The sequence below is a fragment of the Oncorhynchus masou genome, chromosome 21, assembly GCF_036934945.1.
Source record: "Oncorhynchus masou masou isolate Uvic2021 chromosome 21, UVic_Omas_1.1, whole genome shotgun sequence".
NCBI classification, from domain to species: Eukaryota; Metazoa; Chordata; class Actinopteri; order Salmoniformes; family Salmonidae; genus Oncorhynchus; species Oncorhynchus masou.
In genome coordinates, this window is record NC_088232.1 from 41,774,789 (window position 1) to 41,793,203 (window position 18,415).

Below are 18,415 nucleotides of genomic sequence, written 5' to 3' on the forward strand. Positions count from 1 at the left end.
GTTAGATGGTAGGGTATTTTTTTCATTTATTTTTTATATAAAAAAAACACATTTTAGCAAAGTATAAGGGAGTTATACTCCAGTTTAGTAGGTGGCAGTAATGCAACATTTATTGGATGCCAACAACTGTTGAACCTCATCGAAGAAGACAACTAATTTGTCCTTTCACAGTTTCCGTAGTAGTGTGTTACGTCCAGTACTTCCGGAAAACAAGAAAAAAGCGATCCAATGCTCTAAGAGGTCGCAATCAGATCGATCACAACAACAAACCTGTTTTAGAATTTTGGTAGGTAGAATAGTACGAAGTGTTTGCCTCTCCATGCTGCTGTGCCGCATTTCAGCAGTGAGCCAGAGCGTAGCGAGATGGGGAACGAGTGTTCGGAGAGGCGTCCTTCTCCACCCCGCACTCTCCTTCAACACCAGCCGTTGTCAAAATGTCAGCTCCACCGAAGGTACGGTTCACCCTGCCGCCGCCCAGGGTGCCGGGCCGTACCGCGACAGTGTGTTGCTTCCCCGTACTGAATTCCCCATGAAACTAACCGGACAGAATCTCATAGACCGGGAGGTACAAATACAACAGGTAAGACGAGTGCTCTAGTCGAGCATGCTAATGTCATACTAACTAGATAGTTTACCAGTGGGCCACATGTTTCGAAACGGGCGCGTGTGACTGATTGCTAAAGAATGTCAGATAAACAAACAAGAGGTTAACTAGCCACTGCTAGACTCATTTTGGTTAGCTAACTAACTAACCTTTTTCAATGAGACTGTGTCTGAAATTCAGCTCTGTGCCTGTGTTATGACTATAGACTTGACAGTAATATGTCAGTGTATCGATTCTGTCTGTGTCTAGGAGTGTGGCTTTGCAGAACTCTACTCATGGCAGAGAGAGAGGAAGGCCAAGAAGGAATACTGTCTCCACGATGGCCCCCCATACGCCAACGGGGACCCACATGTGGGACATGCCCTCAATAAGGTGTTGTTATTTGCTACATTTGGCATTTTAGTCATTTAGCAGAGAATCCAGCTGTGCAATATTTCTCAACTGGACTTGAACCCAGAACAGAGATTAATCCGTGATGGCTCTCACTGGCAAGACGAGGCCTTTATCATAATGATTCTTTGGTGTTGTGTGTTCCAGATCCTCAAAGACATCCAGAACCGCTTTGAGATGCTGAGGGGGAAACAGGTTCACTATGTCCCAGGCTGGGACTGCCATGGGCTGCCCATTGAACTGAAGGCACTGGGAGAGCTGGGAACCAGTGGACTGAGCCCTCTGCAGATAAGACAGAAAGGTCAGTGGGGCAGGGAACAGACAGCTGATACATTACTGGTCACTTATTGTGGATGGATGGAACTGACTAGGTATCAAACCCAGGTCACCAGCGAGACCTGGCAAGGATCATGTTAGCCTATTGAGCTGAAAGTGTAGGCTGTTAAAAGCTTAGGCATTCACTTTTGGAGCTTACACAAATATTCAGGTCTCAGACAAAATTACTCATCACATGACTGTGGTTCACTGAAACACAAAAACAGCCCTGCCTATCAGATTTAATAGAATCTGATATCCCCCTGTGTATGTATGACACCAGAAAATCAGCTGTGTGTGTGTCTGTTTATGAACTGTGGTCCCTCTGCTCTCCAGCTCGGGAGTTTGCGGAGGGGGCGATCGCTCGTCAGCGCGCTGCCTTCCAGCGCTGGGGTGTGATGGCGGACTGGGATAAGTGCTACTACACCTATGATGGGACTTATGAGGCAGCTCAGCTTAAGGTCTTCCAGGACATGCACAGCAAGGTGGGATATATTCTATCAATTTGGGTCAGCCTGCCTCTCCAGAAGATCTGACACTCATTCTTTCGCTTGCTCGCTCTCTCTCCCCCAGGAGCTAACTGTTTGTTCTTGTGTTGTAATTTCTAGGGTCTGATCTACCAGGACTACAAGCCAGTTTTCTGGTCTCCTTCCTCCAGGTAGGCAGCACTTAGTGGCTTCTGGATATAGTCTCTGCTACATAGCTCTGCCACATACTTTTGACCATGTAGTGTATGTGGATACCCCTTCAAATGAGTGGATTCGGCTATTTCAGCCACACCCATTGCTGACAGGTGTATTTTACTTATTTAGCTAGGCAAGTCAGTTAAGAACAAATTCTTATTTACATTGACGGCCTAGGAAGTGGATTAACTGCCTTGTTCAGGGGCAGAAAAACAGATTTTTACCTTGTCAGCTCTGGGATTCGATCTAGCAACCTTCCGGTTACTAGACCAACGCTCTGACCACTAGGCTACCTGTCACCCAGTGTATACAATCGAGCACACAGCCATGCAATATAGACAGAGATTGGCTGTAGAATGGTCCGTACTGAAGACCTCAGTTACTTTCAAAGTGGCACCTTTCCAACAAGTCAGTTTGTCAAATGTCTGCCCTGCTAGAGCTGCCCCGGTCAATTGTAAGCGCTGTTATTGTGAAGTGAAAACATCTAGGAGCAACAACGGCTCAGCCGCGAAGTGGTAGACCACACAAGCTCACAGAACGAGGCTGCCGAGTACTGAAGCGCATAGTGCATAAAAATCGTCTGTCCTCGGTTGCAACACTCACTACCGAGTTACTAACTGCCTCGAGAAGCAGCGTCAGCACAAGGACTGTTCGTCAGGAGCTTCATGAAATGGGTTTCCATGGCCAAGCAGCCACACACAAGCCTAATAGGTTTATGTTTAATTTATTTGCACCAAAAAAACAACTTATCGTCAACAATACAGATAAAAAATTTAAATAATAATAGGGTCTGCAGGTGTGGTCGGTAGCCCATGGGCTGATATGTAAACCACACCATAAAAAATATACTAATTCTATATTTATTTACTTCACCTTTATTTAACCAAGTAGGCCAGTTGAGAACATGTTCTCATTTACAACTGCGACCAAGATTTTTATTTTGTTTTACCTTTATTTAACTAGGCAAGTCAGTTAAGAACAAATTCTTATTTTCAATGACGGCCTAGGAACAGTGGTTTAACTGCCTTGTTCAGGGGCAGAAAAACAGATTTTTACCTTGTCAGCTCTGGGATTCGATCTTGCAACCTTTTGGTTACAAGTCCAACACTCTAATCACTAGGCTACCTGCCGCCCATGAAGATGAAACAAAGCAGTGCGACAAAAACAACAACACAGAGTTGCATATAAACAAACGTACAGTCAATAACACAAAATAAAATAAAAATGGAAAAATCTATAGATCTGTAGAAGAGTAGGGAGGTAGGCAATAAATTGGCCCTAGAGGTAAAAAATAATTACAATTTAGCATTAATAAAAGAGCAAGAGGGTAAATAACAATATGGGGATGAGATTTACAGATTGGCTGTGTACAGGTACAGCGATGGGTAAGCTACTCAGATAGCTGATGCTTAAAGTTAGAGAGGGAGATGTAAGACTTCAGCTTCAGTGATTTTTGCAATTCGTTCCAGTCATTGCCAGCAGAGAACTGGAAGGAAAGGCGGCCAAAGGAACTGTTGGCTTTGGGGAGGACCAGTGCAATGCACCTGCTGGAGCGTGTGTTACGGGTGGGTGTTGCTATGGTGACCAGTGAGCTGAGATAAGGCGGGGCTTTACCTAACAAAGACTTATAGATGACCTGAAGCCAGTGGGTTTGGCAACGAATATGTAGCGAGAGCATACAGGTCGCAGTGTTGGGTAGTATATGGGGCTTTGGTGACAAACCGGATGGCACTGTGATAGACTACATCCAGTTTGCTGAGTAGAGTGTTGGAGGGTATTTTGTAAATGACATTGCCGAAGTCGAGGATCAGTAGGATAGTCCGTTTTACGAGGGTATGTTTGGCAGCATGAGTGATCGATGCTTTGTTGGGCAATAGGAAGCCGATTCTAGATTTAATTTTGGATTGGATATGCTTAGTGTGAGTTTGGAAGGAGAGTTTACAGTCTAACCAGACACCTAGGTATTTGTAGTTGTCCACATATTCTAGGTCAGAACCTTCCAGAGTAATGATCCTAGTCGGACGGGAGGGTGCGGGCAGCAATTTGTTGAAGAGCATGCACTTAGTTTTACTAGCAGTTAAATGCAGTTGGAGGCCATGGAAGGAGTGTTGTATGGCGTTGAAGCTCGTTTTATTTATTTTTTAGCACAGTCTCCAAAAAAGGGCCAGATGTAAACAGAATGGTGTCGTCTGGATCAGAGAATCACCAGAAGCAAGCGCAACATCATTGAAATCCACAGAGAGAGTGAAGTCGGCCCGAGAATTGAACCCTGTGGCACCCCCATAGACTGCCAGAGGTCCAGACAACAGGCCCTCCGATTTGACACACTGAACTCTATCTGAGGAGTAGTTGGTGAACCAGGCGAGGCAGTCATTTGAGAAGCCAAGGCTATTGAGTCTGCCGATAAGAATGCGGTGTTTGACACAGCTGAAAGCCTTGGCCAAGTCAATGAAGACGGCTGCTCAGTACTGTCTTTTATCGATGGCGGTTAGGATATCGTACATGAGTACAAAAATAAAAACGTTTTTAAAACAGATAACAAAAACTTCTAATTATAAATGAATTGATCAGTAACTATGATCACCATGCGCAATGTCAAGCATCGGCTGGGATGATGTAAATCTTGCCGCCATTGGACTCTGGAGCAGTGGAAACACATTCTCTGGAGTAATGAATCGCACTTCAGCATTTGACACTCTGACAGACGAAACTCCATAGACAATTATCCCTCCATAGAAAAGATTGTAAACGGCCCTTCAAATTAGTGGATTCAGCTATCTTCCGAATCCACCAATGGCATGCTCCTGGCGGATGTCAGCATAGTGCCAACTGTAAAGTTTGGTGATGGAGGAATAATGTTGAGGCTGTTATTCAAGGCTGTTTTTCATGGTTTGGGCTAGGCCCCTTAGTTCTAGTTAAGATAAATCTTAATGCTACAGCAAACAATGACATTCTTGATGATTCTGTGCTTCCAACTTTGTGGCAACAATTTGGGAAAGGCCCTTTCCTGTTTCAGCATTACAATACCACAGTGCACAAAGCAAAGTCCATACAGAAATGGTTTGTTGAGATTGGTGTGGAAGAACTTGACTGACCTGCACAGAACCCTGACCTCAACCCCATCAAACACCTTTGGGATGAATTGGAACGCCTACTGCGAGCCAGGCCTAATCGCCCAGCATCAGTGCCTGACCTCACTAAAACTCTTGTGGCTGAATGGAAGCAAGTCCCCGCAGCAATGTTCCAACATCTAGTGGAAAACCTTCCCAGAAGAGTGGAGGCTGTTATAGCAGCAAAGGGGGATCAACTCTATATTAATGCCCATGGTCTTGGAATGAGAAGTTCAGCGAACAGGTGTCCACATTCTTTTGGCCATGTAGTGTATCTCTGCTGCGTCTCTCCCCCCCACCCCTCCTTTCATTCTCCTCCTCCTTACCTCTAATTTTCTCTCTTGCTCTTTCCCCCCCCCCAGGACAGCTCTTGCGGAGGCAGAGTTGGAGTATAACCCACAGCACGTAAGCAAAGCAATCTATGCCACCTTCGCCCTGGCCACCCTGCCCCCTAAGATGGCGGAAGCTGTAGGGGAGTTGGGCAGCATTTCTGTGTTGGTGTGGACCACCCAACCATGGACCATCCCAGCCAACCAGGCTGTCTGCTTTATGCCCAATGCCAAGTAAGTGCTACTGTCAACAGACATCCCCTCACACACCTACCTGCACCTTCAGTACTATACGGTATAACTCCCACCTTTTGTAAATGTGTTTTAATATCTCACACACAGGTACTCAGTAGTGAAGAGGAGAGACAGCTCACAGCTCCTCCTAGTGGCCACTGAGCGTGTTTCCAGCCTGGCAACACTGCTGAGCACAGAGCTGGAGACTGTGGGCACTTTCACAGGTAAACTGGACACAGACAGACAGACACAGACAGACACAGACAGACAGACACAGACAGACAGAGACAGACAGACAGACAGAGACAGACAGACAGAGACAGACAGACAGAGACAGACAGACAGAGACAGACAGACAGAGACAGACAGACAGACAGAGACAGACAGACAGAGACAGACAGACAGAGACAGACAGACAGAGACAGACAGACAGAGACAGACAGACAGAGACAGACAGACAGAGACAGACAGACAGACAGAGACAGGGCACTTTCACAGGTAAACTGGACACAGACAGACAGACACAGACAGACACAGACAGACAGACACAGACAGACACAGACAGACAGACACAGACAGAAACAAACATTGTCATGTCACTCTGTCACTTTCTCTTCCCATCCCCACCTCCAGGTACAGAACTTGAGGGAGGAGTCTGCCAGCATCCCACCATTCCCAGGAAGGAGGTTCCATTGCTTCCAGCTAATTTTGTGACCATGGGCAAAGGAACGGGATTGGTTCACACAGCTCCTGCCCATGGGATGGAGGACTTCAGTGTGGCCTCCCACTTTAAACTATCAGTGGTGCGTTCTTTTAGTTGACTAATATATCAACGGGATTGACAGAACAATATCAGTTGGTTAACTTCAAAAACATTCTGGCTTCCAGGCTAAAAGCCATCATGAACTTCCAATGACATCTGTCCTAGAGATGGGCATGGTTTGTATTTGTATTAAGGATTCCCATTAGCTCTTCCTGGGGTCCAATCTCTTCCTGGGGTTAATCAAATGTCCGAACGGATGTTAGTATTCGATTACTTGAGTGGGTGTTCATTTTCAGAGTGAACCAATTTCAGGACTATTTTAACAATGAAAAAGCTTTTGTCTAAATTACATTATCCTTGTGACATTTTTACTTGCAATGATATACCAAAGAGTTTAATAACCACTACATTTGAAATTCCTAATTTAATGAAATTGCAAACTTGTAGTTTTTATAATGGTGCATTACATTGCTATTGCCCCACTTCAAATAGCAATTACAGGCACGCATCTAAGAGTTTCTACAATACCTGACACAGATCAACGCAAAACACTCACCAGAAACATTTTTTGTAACAATCAGTTATATCTTAGTGAAAATCACACTTCTCTTTCACTGTTGCTGTTAGCCAAACTACTGAAGAAAAGCAGCATGGCCTCTGTTTACCTCTGCCGTGTGCATTTGTGTCGTTCTGATTGGTCGATAGTCTATCATTTTTTTGTGTAACTCTTTATATAACAATGAGAATTTCGACTCCGTATATCTGAACGTCATGATATTATTCGAATAGTAAAATCATTTAAATTACCCACCCCTAATCTGTATGGCTGTGTGTGTTTCCTCTGTTCTAGGAGTGTATCGTGGATGAGGAAGGCAGGTTCACTGAGTTGGCTGGGCCTGAGCTACAGAGTCTGTCTGTGATGGGGGAGGGCAACGATGCAGGTAGGAAGAAACGGTGTGAGAGAGACAGGGAGGATAATGCTTAACTTGTATTGTCTAGTTCAACTTCTTGCTCTCTTTGTACAAGCTTTTGTGTGTGTTTTGTGTGCATGTCAGTGATCTCCATGCTGAAGGCTGTCGGTTCTCTAGTGAAGGAGGAGGAGTGTGTCCACAGTTACCCGTACGACTGGAGGAGTAAAGAGCCTGTCGTCATCAGACCCAGCAAACAGTGGTTCATTGACATCACCAGCCTCAAAGACAAGGCCAAGGTAGGAATCACACACTGGGGATAACTCTTACTTACTTACTGATGTTATTGTCCCCATGGGGAAATTCTGTTGCAGTGTCATGTACACATTCAAAGTGGCGTTTAAATACAAAACAACATAACATTTACACACCAATAAAAATAATAATAGTAAGAAATAAGAAATAAAACATTTAAAAAAAAAATTTAAAAAAAAAAAAAAAGAAGAAGAAAAGACTAGCCTGCTGGCCTTACGGGGTCAATGGGAACATTCGCCCGAGCTATTTAGGAGGGATATCACACCTGGCACAAATGATTGTCTTGTTCTATTTTTCCTGCTGAGGGGTGCCCTATACCTGCGCCCAGAGGGGAGTAATTCAAAGTCCAGGTACAGGGGGTGGCTTGGGTCTAATATGATTTTGTGAGCCTTACAGAGGGCCCTGACCTTAAAGATCTCATCCAGGCCTGTCTGTTTGACTCCCAAGTACCTTGCTTGCTGTGGTAATAATCCTTCTCAGAATGTTTCTCTGGCTGACAGTGGCATTGCCAAACCAACAAACAATACAAAAAGTTCAAATACTCTCAATAAAGGATTTGTAAAACAGAGTCAGTATAGTACAGTCTACATTAAAAGAACCCAACATTTTTAGAAAGTACAGTCTCTGTTGGCTCTTTTTGTAGATCAGGTCTGTACATTTACTCCACTGAAGCTTATTGTCCAAAAAAACACCCAGATATGTATATTCCTCTATGAATTCTATATTCTGACCTCTGATAGATGCTGCAGAGGTAGGTGTTGTACGCTTCCTGAAGTCTATGCACATGTCTTTGGTCTTGTTGGTATTGAGGACCAAGTGTGATTCGTCACACCACTCTACAAAGTCATCTAGGACCGGGCCATGATGTTCCTCGTCAACATGCAACAGTCTGATCAAGGCAGTGTCATCAGCGAACTTAACGAGGTGTCTGTCAGTATGGGAACTAGTACAACTATTAGTGTACAAGATGTACAGAAGTGGGGACAAAACACATCCCTGAGGAGAGCCTGTGTTGGTATTGCGTATATCCGACACGCGGGGACCTATTTTTGTCTCGCTGTGAGCGTTGGCTCAGGAAGTCCAACAGCCACAAAACCAGCCCCCCGTCTAAGGAGAAGTCCCAAATGAGTCTCTGTGCCAGAATGTAAGGCTGGTGTTGAAGGCAGAAGAAAAGTCAACAAATAGAACCCTGACATGGGATTTGACCCCCTCTAGATGTCTATTAAGGAGGGTAAGAATGGCATCATCAACTCCTCTGATAGGCTGATAGGCAAACTGAAATGTGTCGAGGAGCTTCTGGGTGACACTGAGAATATGACTTTTCACAAGTTTCTCAAGGCATTTCATAACTAATGATGTCAAGGCGACAGGGCGATAGTCATTTAAGCACAGAGGGATTAGATGCTTTAGGAATTGATATAATGATCTATTTTTTTCCACAACACTGGAACGTGTTGCTGGTTGAGTGAGGATTGGAAAATGTCTGTAAAAACACCAGCCAGTTGTTCAGCACAGTGCTTTAACACATGTCCACTTATTTTGTCTGGACCTGGGCTTTTGTATGTGTTACATCCCCTGAACAACTGAAGAACATCAGACTGTTGAACAACAACTCCCTCAAACATTTGTAATGATGCTTCCATTTGTTTTACCTCGACACGAAGTTGTCTGATTCAAATCTTGAGAAGAAAACATTCAGTTCATTAGCCTTGTTCTGGCCCTCATGTCCCCCAAGGTCAGCACTGGTTTTTCCCCTGCCTATGTGGGGGGTGCTAGCCATGGATTTAATCCCTCGCCAGGCCACCCTTGTGTTTCCTGAGGAGAGGGTCCTCTCCACCCTTGTTTCCTGAGGAGAGGGTCCTCTCAACCCTTGTGTTTCCTGAGGAGAGGGTCCTCTCCACCCTTGTGTTTCCTGAGGAGAGGGTCCTCTCCACCCTTGTGTTTCCTGAGGAGAGGGTCCTCTCCGCCTTGTGTTTCCTGAGGAGAGGGTCCTCCCGCCCTTGTGGTTCCTGGGGAGAGGGTCCTCTCCACCCTTGTGTTTCCTGAGGAGAGGGTCCTCTCCACCCTTGTGTTTCCTGAGGAGAGGGTCCTCTCCACCCTTGTGTTTCCTGAGGAGAGGGTCCTCTCCACCCTTGTGTTTCCTGAGGAGAGGGTCCTCTCCACCCTTGTGTTTCCTGAGGAGAGGGTCCTCTCCGCCACCCTGAGGAGAGGGTCCTCTCCGCCCTTGTGTTTCCTGAGGAGAGGGTCCTCTCCACCCTTGTGTTTCCTGAGGAGAGGGTCCTCTCCACCCTTGTGTTTCCTGAGGAGAGGGTCCTCCGCCCCACCCTCTCCGCCCTTGTGTTTCCTGAGGAGAGGGTCCTCTCCACCCTTGTGTTTCCTGAGGAGAGGGTCCTCTCCACCCTTGTGTTTTCTGAGGAGAGGGTCCTCTCAACCCTTTGCTTGTGTGCCTCCTTGTCCACCAGTATCTGTCTTTTGATCTCATGTTGTACATCTCTTAAAGCCTGTCTATCACCCCCAGAGATTAATCTGTTCTCACTGCGATACATTGAGAGGGATTCTTTCAAACAGGTGATGATTCTCACTCGCATACACTTAGAACAGGTCCCACTCAGTAAGTTAGACTCTTAGAAACTGAGAATGATTCTTGTTACAGAGCAGGGATCAACTAAATTCAGCTGCGGGATGATTTTTTTTCTTCTTCAGCGGATGGTCAGGGGGCCGGAACATAATTACAAATCATTTGTAGACTACAAGAAGCCCAAAAAGAGAGAATATTTGACTAAAACATTTAGTTGTGGAGCCCTGCTCTAGAGGATAAAGAAACTCTTTCTGACTGTGTGTAGGAAGTGCTGGCTAAGGTGCGTGTGATCCCAGAATCGGCGAGGGGCAGTCTGTTGGCCCACCTGGACAGAAGACCGTACTGGTGTATCTCACGCCAGAGGAGCTGGGGTGTGCCCATACCTGTGTTCTACCACAAGGAGACAGGAGAGCCTCTCATTAACAAGTAACTACACACACACACACACACACACACACACACACACACAACGCCACCCCGCTCTGACCCCTGCTCTCTCCCCCTAAAGGCACACTGTATCCCATGTGACCCAGCTGTTCTCAGAGAAGGGCAGTGACTGCTGGTGGGAGCTGCCCCTGGAATCTCTACTGCCACCAGAGGTGCTCAAGAAGGTGAGTCACCGCAGCACTTTCACTCACAAGTCAGTGAATATGGTTGTATGTTTAAAAGAGGATTTTAAGCACCTTGTGTGTGTGAAGATTAACGTATGTGTGTGTTTGTCAGAGTAATGCAGGAGAGGTAAAAGACTACGAGCGTGGAGATGATGTGTTGGACATCTGGTTTGACAGTGGAACCTCCTGGGCTGCTGTTCTTGGAGGTGAGACTGTGTTTAGCTAACCTGGCGAAGCTACGTACGACATTGCCAAGTATTCTTACACTAGCGATTACACTTGTGTTTTCTTAGAATTCAAGGCTGTGTCTGAAGGTTGTTTTCTTAGCTAGGTCTAACTAAATTACAACTTACTGCACTAACCAGTTATTGAATACTGTACAAACTGCCTGGTGATGCTATCTCTCTCTGGCACATGGTGAATTGTTTCGGCATTAGAAATGACTTCTATCTCATATATATGAAGCGTGTGTAGTCCTCGTACATCAGCCATTAGCTTTATCCCTCTCTGGAACACACCTTACTGAAGTGTTCTATAGTCAGATAATAAGGAAGACTTTCATTTGTTTGGATATTGCTCTTGTTGTGGCATTTGGCAAGACTGACATCAACATACAGCCACACAATTTCCCAAGGTTTACCCATGTTGTCCATGTGAGTGGTTGTGTTGTGTTTTCAGAAATGAAGGAGGAGAGTGACACTGACTCTGAGTCACGGCTCAGCTGGCTCCCTTCCTCCCTACGCAAACCCCTGGTGCCAGGTTAATAACCCGCAGATCCCTCTTCTACCCCCCCTCCCCCTCTTCTACCCCCCTCCCCCTCTTCTACCCCCCTCCTCCCCTCTTCTACCCCCCTCCCCTCTTCTACTCACCCCCTCTTCTACCCCCTCCCCCTCTTCTACTCACCCCCCCTCTTCTACTCATCCCCCCTCTTCTACTCATCCCCCCTCTTCTACTCATCCCCCCCTTCTACTCATCCCCCCTCTTCTACTCATCCCCCCTCTTCTACTCATCCCTCTTACTTCCCCCTTTCAATATCTCCCCTCTTCTATCATCCCTCTTACTTCCTTTCAATCTCTTCTCTATATTTCCTTTTTTCTATTGATTTCTGTTTCTTTCTCTCACTCTCTCCTGCTTTCTTCCCCTTCTCTCCTCAGCATGTGGGAATCTGAGCACCTTGTTTGGGAGCTGAGCACCTTAAAGATTGGTTATCTATAAGATTCACTCCCTGACTGCACTCTCTGTTTAGTCAGCAGTCTCTCTCTTTGGCAGCAAGGGAGGATCTCCCCCTGAAAGCCTGGTGGTTGTTCCTGTGCTATTGTCTAAGGCAGGAGCACTACGGTCTCTAAGCCTCTCTCTAACCTCTACAGTACCTCGTGGCTTTGGAAGGCTGCCTCGCCATGTAACATTTCTGTACTGTCTCTCCCAAGGCTGGCCAAGGTGGAATGTCTGTCGCTACTACTTTCACGCAGGGCATTGGTCAAGGCATGGTTGCACAATCTTGGTATACTTGTCATGCATTGTCTCAATGTCCTCACTACCAGTGGCTGTGGTCTCTGTCCCTCTAGACTTGTCCTACCTCCTGTGGACAGAGTCAGTGACGTTCCCCTGATACTAACCATCTGCCTTCTCTGTTCGCATGAATTGGTTAAGAACAAAACACTGCAAAGAACTAAACATGTTTTTCCGCTCGCTCGCTCTCACTCTCTCTCTCGTCAGACTCGAGGGCTGATGTGTATGTAGAGGGAAAGGACCAGATAGGTGGATGGTTCCAGTCCTCTCTGCTCACCAGTGTTGCCGTGCAGAAAAGGGCTCCCTACAAGTCAGTGAAATACTTTTTATATCTATGTGTGCTTGTTGTAAATGTGTCCGTAAGAAAGCCAGAGAAGAATCTGTCTTCATAGCTTTCTCTCAGGGCTCTGATGATGCATGACTTTCTCTCTCTTTCTCTCTCTCAGGGCTCTGATGATACATGACTTTGTGATAAGCGAGAAAGGAGAGAAGATGTCCAAGTCTTTAGGCAATGTAGTAGACCCCGATACAGTCATCCACGGGGGGGAGGTGAGAGGCTGTGGATGAGACCTAACCTTTGTGGAGAAACATACATACACTGCCGGGGTGGTCAGCAGTGTTAGTCCTTAAAGGCTTTCACCCTACCCCACTCTCCCATCTCTCCCTCTATTTCTCCCAGGACCCCAGTGTGTCTCCTGCCTACGGAGTGGATGTGTTGCGTTGGTGGGTGGCAGAGTCCAACGTCTTCTCTGAGGTCCAGATCGGCCCCAACGTGCTCAACTCAGCCAGAGACAGCATCAATAAGGTGAGTGTCATGGTGTCTACTATCTGTGGGTCTGTCGGTCTGTGTAGAAGTCTCGTTACCTGCTTCTCCACTCCGCTGTAAAAGCTCTTCCTCGTCTCGTTCTAGTTGAGGAATACCCTGAAGTTCTTGCTAGGGAATCTGCAGGGTTTTGACCCTCGTACTCAGGCAGTGGACCCTAAAGAAATGCACTACATTGACCAGTACCTACTGCACCTTCTACGGAACTACAGTATGAAAATGACAGATGCCTACAATGATTTTGGTGCAGGCAGGGCCATCCGCCTGCTCCAAGCCTTCATCACCAGAGACCTCTCCAAGTTCTACTTCAGCATCATCAAGGACAGGTACTGATACTCTTGCTAAATACTACTACCACTTACATTGTCTACTACTACTCTGTTACACTTATGACAACACTATAATGACTAATGTCATTGCTACTATATGGCACTATTAATAGTCTGTTACTCTCTCCCTCTCCCAGGCTGTACTGTGATCCTGAGGACTCGTTGGGTCGGCGGTCCTGTCAGACGGTTCTAGAGGAGATTCTTGACGGAGTGACGCGCTCCATCGCTCCTATCCTACCTCACCTAGCCGAAGAGGTCTATTTACACGCCCCAGGACATAACGGTATGGCCTTGTGTGTTTCTGTGTGTGTGTGCGTGCATGTACCTGTGTGTGTGTGTGTCTCAGTGACTCAGAGACTTTCAATCTTCAGAGGGGGAGACCCTGTTCAGGAGTGGCTGGATTAAGAGCAGTCCTGTGTGGCGGAGGCCGGGATTGGAGGAAGCCGTGGAGGGGGCATGCGCTATCAGGGATTCCTTCCTGTCCTCTATCCCAGGACGCAATGCAGCCGAGTATGAGCTGACCATAGAGATTGAGCCTGGCCTACTGTTTGAACTCATTGAGGTAAGGGGGCAGAATGCGCTCTCTGATGTCCTCCTCATAATCACTATGCCACAAACGGCTGAGATGTAGTTGTATGGAAGGGACGGTCTTTCAGGTCTCAGAAAGGCGACTCCAAGTTGGCTACCACAAACTTTACCTATCTAATCTCTCTTTCTCAGTCTCTCCAAGACGAACCTACTTCTTCTTACTCTCAGCTAACAGAGCTGATGATGTCATCGCAGACAACCCTGACTAGCGCCCTGCCCAGAGACCTGCCCGCTGATGCCCTCATCAGCAATGGCAGTTTCCTCATCAACCTTGAGGGTGAGTCCAAGCTAAGCTAACACTAGTACATTTACAATGCTGTAGTAGCTGAATCCAAAATGAAACTCAGGGTTCTATAGGGCCCCCGAGTGGTGCAGCGGTCTAAGTCACTGCAGTCCCTGGTTCGAATCCAAGCTGCATCACATCCGGCAGTGATTGGGAGTCCCATAGGGCTGCGCACAATTGGCCCAGCGTCGTCCAGGGTAGGCCGTCATTGTAAATAAGAATTTGTTCTTAACTGGCTTGCCTAGTTAAATAAAGGTTACTTTTAAAAATGTTTTTTTATACAATCATATCCGCTTTAGCTGACATCCACAAAGTGGTTGTTTTGGCAGTGTAGGAGGTAGAACTGCGTTAGAGCTGTCAAATCCACAAGCAGCTCCTTTCCATTGGCTGCACGGAGTCACATGAAGAAATCCCATGTTGCCTTGTTTACAAGTTTGAACACTAGAATATGTGATGTAATCTACACCTTTATTACGATGATGCAAATCCTCATTATTTAGTTTAAGGATTATTTTTATTTGAGTGTCATTTTCTATATAGCCTAGACTTTCTCATTCTGAACTTCTAACGCGAGTGGGGTGGGTGTGGCTTCATGACACTGATCAAGATAAGCTGCTCACCAGTTTGACAGCTCCAACACAGTTAATAGCCAATTCATACTTGCTCTAGCAATGCGATCCGGAGGCTCCGTAAGGAGGGTTTGACACAGTTGATGGTCGGTGGGGCAGGAGGTCCTGTATAAACACTCACCTTCTTGACAACCGCTCTGCTCAGGGAAGCTCAAGGTGACAGAAGTTAGTGCAACAGGGCGATAGTCATTTAGTTCAGTTAACTTTGCTTTCTTGGGTGCAGGAGACACAGATCGGATACAAGCAGAGAGGGGTTAGTAGTGCAGTGGTTCCCAAACTTGGGGTCGGGGATTCATACGGGGCCCCCTAAAGTTTAAATTATCTTTAAATGGGTATAGAATCCAATATTTTAGAGAACTTTTACTGTTAGAATACACTTTAATGTCATTGTGTTGGGACAGCCCGTGGAACCTAAAATTGATTGAAATATAAAACTGCTTTACAGATAGTACTGACACAAACAGGGGCAGGATGCTGAGGCAGGCTGCAATGCAGGAAGCAAACAGAGGTTACTGTGGTTTCCAAACTTGGTTGGTGGGGTCCCCTGAAATGTAAATGTGGTCCCCAGAGAATCTAATCTTAAGAAACACAACAACAAGATGATCTTCAAATGGGTATACTGCCCTTCCAAGCAAAAAGGCAGTAACTGCTGTGTGGAACTGAGAAAAAAGGCTTTTATTTACCTTGGTTTCACAGTCACTTTATGCAGTTACTGCTTTTCTCCAGAACACAATACAATAGAGGCAGGATACTTGTCCACATATTTAAGCATGTATTTAATTTAGCAAAAATGACGTAACTAATTTTTGACCAAATGAGCAGTTACTGCCTTTTTGCTTGGTAGGGCAGTATAGACTACAGCATTTTAGATCCAACTAAGGGCTTTTTATACGGGTGCACTTTAGGTGTTTACAATACAGAACTGAATTACATGAGATACTAAGAACATGAACGTGATATGCATTGTCATTACATTAGGCTTTCCCAATAGACCTGCATGAAAATGCAATCAAACAATACAGTGCTAAAAATGTTTGTTTATATCGGTGGTTGTTAGTCTTCTCTTTAGTTTACCCCTGCTCCTTTTTTTACCACTATATCCCTGATTACAACCTGTGTGTTGTGATAATTGCACAATTGCTACATAATCTGTTACTTCATGTGCCTTCCCACTGTGATAATATAGGCCTAAGTCAGAGACTATAAGAGACAGAATAAATTCAGCCACACCTTTGTTTCATCACAAAACCAGAGAGCAACATCCGGGTTAGTCCACAAAGCATATTGTCCGGTTTCGTCCACAAAGCATACAGCATGGTAAAGCAAGTTAACATTTCCAACGAAACAACTATTGATTTAGAACCACGGAGAGTTACCGCAAGTCACAAAGAAAACAGGAGCTGACTCCACTATTCCAGCACCATTTCAGCTAAATGCTTTGTGAACGTTTCAACATAATCAAATAACTTATGCTTAGTCTAATGCAGTGACAACTAAAAGATTCCAAAAACAATTTAGTCCAATCAACGTAAGAGATCACATGGTCTTCCATGGTACTGATTTGTGTGTGTGTGCGTAAGTAGAAAAAAAAACACAGTTGACTCACACTACTAGTAGAGAAACGCAAATGTCATCCTCTCATGTTGCCAAAATGGGTTATGACTCTGTCATACAGTACACACTTAGTTGTTGTTGTCCTAGGCTACCTGGCCAGGCCAGTGGCACAATGTATGAATTTATGGTTGGATCAGATTTGCCGTTATATTCATTGGCCAGTACTTACAATTAAGTAAAACCACAAGTCCAACTCCCTATATCCGTCAATGGCTAATTTAGGAAATGTCCAATTTTAGCTAGCTAGCCAGCCACCAGAGGGCAACAATTAAAAGAAATTCTGCCAATGAAGTTTGGGTTGATGTGAAGCCAAGCCAAACTGGTTTCCCTTTACACTTTTGTTTTGGTGTGCCAGAACCATTCACAGTTGAGCTCACTCAGTTTCTCAATGCTGATTGGCTAGGCTTCTCTTTGCCTTAGGCTTTTTTTTTTTATAGGCAGCCCAATTCTGAACTTTTTCACTAATTGGTCTTTTGACGAATCAGATCAGCTCTAAAAAAAACAAGAGCTGATGTGATTGGTCAACACCAATTAGTGTAAAGAATATCAAAATTGGGCTGCCAGTTTAACGCAATCATAGTCTGTTCAAAACACCCAAGTATTTTAGGGGTCATACAGTAACCTGGCTCGTGTTCACTATACACCAAACCTTAACTTGTCGAATAAGAAACTTTTTAATATGGTGTGCACTAATGAATATGACCTTTTAACCTCCCTAATCATAGCCCCTAGTAACCTTTTCTCTCTGTCCAATCAGGTGGGGTTATCCGTGAGGACAGTGCTTACCAAGTAGCGGCAGTGCCCACCTCCATGGCCCGGTGCCCGAGGTGCCGACGGTACACCTCAAGCTCTCCAGACTGCCCCTGCCCCCGCTGCCAGACCATCCTTACTAGGGCGCAGTGACACGAACGCCCGCACCATCACAACCTGCAAATTGGCGTCTAACCCGGTCTGTCTGCTTGAACTGACTCCAGACAACCAGGGGTCAACCAAGAAAGACCCTGCTTAGCAACGCACTGAGAGGGGTAACAGCGACAGCCAGACTGTCTGGCAGTTACCTAAATGACATTGACTCTGGCATGTTGACGCATGCAGTGAGGATGGATGGTTTACAAGACAGGCTTCGTAAAACAAAGCACACATTTTATTTTGAGAGGGAATTGTCATAAGAGCTATGCAGTACTTTTGAGTTCATAAGACACCTCTCCCAAAGAAGGGCACATCAGTGATGTTTCCTAGAAAGGGACATGTATTGATAGTCCTGGACCCCTCCTGAGGCACAGAGTGCAGTAATATACCTACTAAGAGAATCAAGTCTTCGGGTCTGATTATTGTATGTATTAGAAGGATATATAGGGGATGGTACAACACTGAGCGCTTAGTTTTTTTTATTTGTATTCATGTTTAATGATAATCTGTATAGTTCTCCTGTCCACTTGTACGACATCTATTAAATAAAGGATCATTAAAATACTCTCGGAAGCCAAATAAGTGCAATATTCCTAAAAATCCTCTTAAACCAGTGATTCCTATCACCCTTTGAAAACCAAGGTGTCATTCAGTAGGGTACAAATGAGTCTACCTGAATGGTCTGGAGAGAATCCCATGGCGGTTTTTACTGAACGCCACGTTTCCCCAAAACGTTCTTGGAACAGACATTGAAGTATGTTCGCTCCATTTAGTGTGTGACTTGACGCAATACATGACATTAAGGGCAGTGATGCGTTTAACCCACAACCCAACCTCTCCCCATTTTTTTCAGAACAGCACCGTTTCCATTACTCAACGCAGCCATGTACT

General features: G+C 45.5%; 1 protein-coding gene across 2 annotated transcripts; it reads left to right on the forward strand.

The window, feature by feature from the left end:
- The first annotated feature begins 209 nt into the window (after nt 1-209).
- On the forward strand, nt 210-18,088 carry iars2 (isoleucyl-tRNA synthetase 2, mitochondrial). Of its 2 annotated transcripts, XM_064928501.1 has the most exons (22): nt 210-580; nt 854-976; nt 1,142-1,295; nt 1,646-1,794; nt 1,918-1,967; nt 5,465-5,665; nt 5,774-5,889; nt 6,299-6,468; nt 7,279-7,369; nt 7,484-7,635; nt 10,495-10,655; nt 10,738-10,840; nt 10,953-11,046; nt 11,519-11,599; nt 12,557-12,659; nt 12,796-12,898; nt 13,029-13,154; nt 13,260-13,498; nt 13,639-13,784; nt 13,873-14,063; nt 14,222-14,366; nt 17,373-18,088. In XM_064928501.1, the coding sequence occupies exons 1-22, from the start codon at nt 320-322 to the stop codon at nt 17,516-17,518; spliced, it is 3,105 nt and encodes a 1,034-aa protein (XP_064784573.1). In that variant the 5' UTR covers nt 210-319; the 3' UTR covers nt 17,519-18,088. The 2 variants fall into 2 exon arrangements, with proteins under 2 accessions (XP_064784573.1, XP_064784574.1); XM_064928502.1 differs by lacking the exon at nt 11,519-11,599.
- The last annotated feature ends 327 nt before the right edge of the window (nt 18,089-18,415 follow it).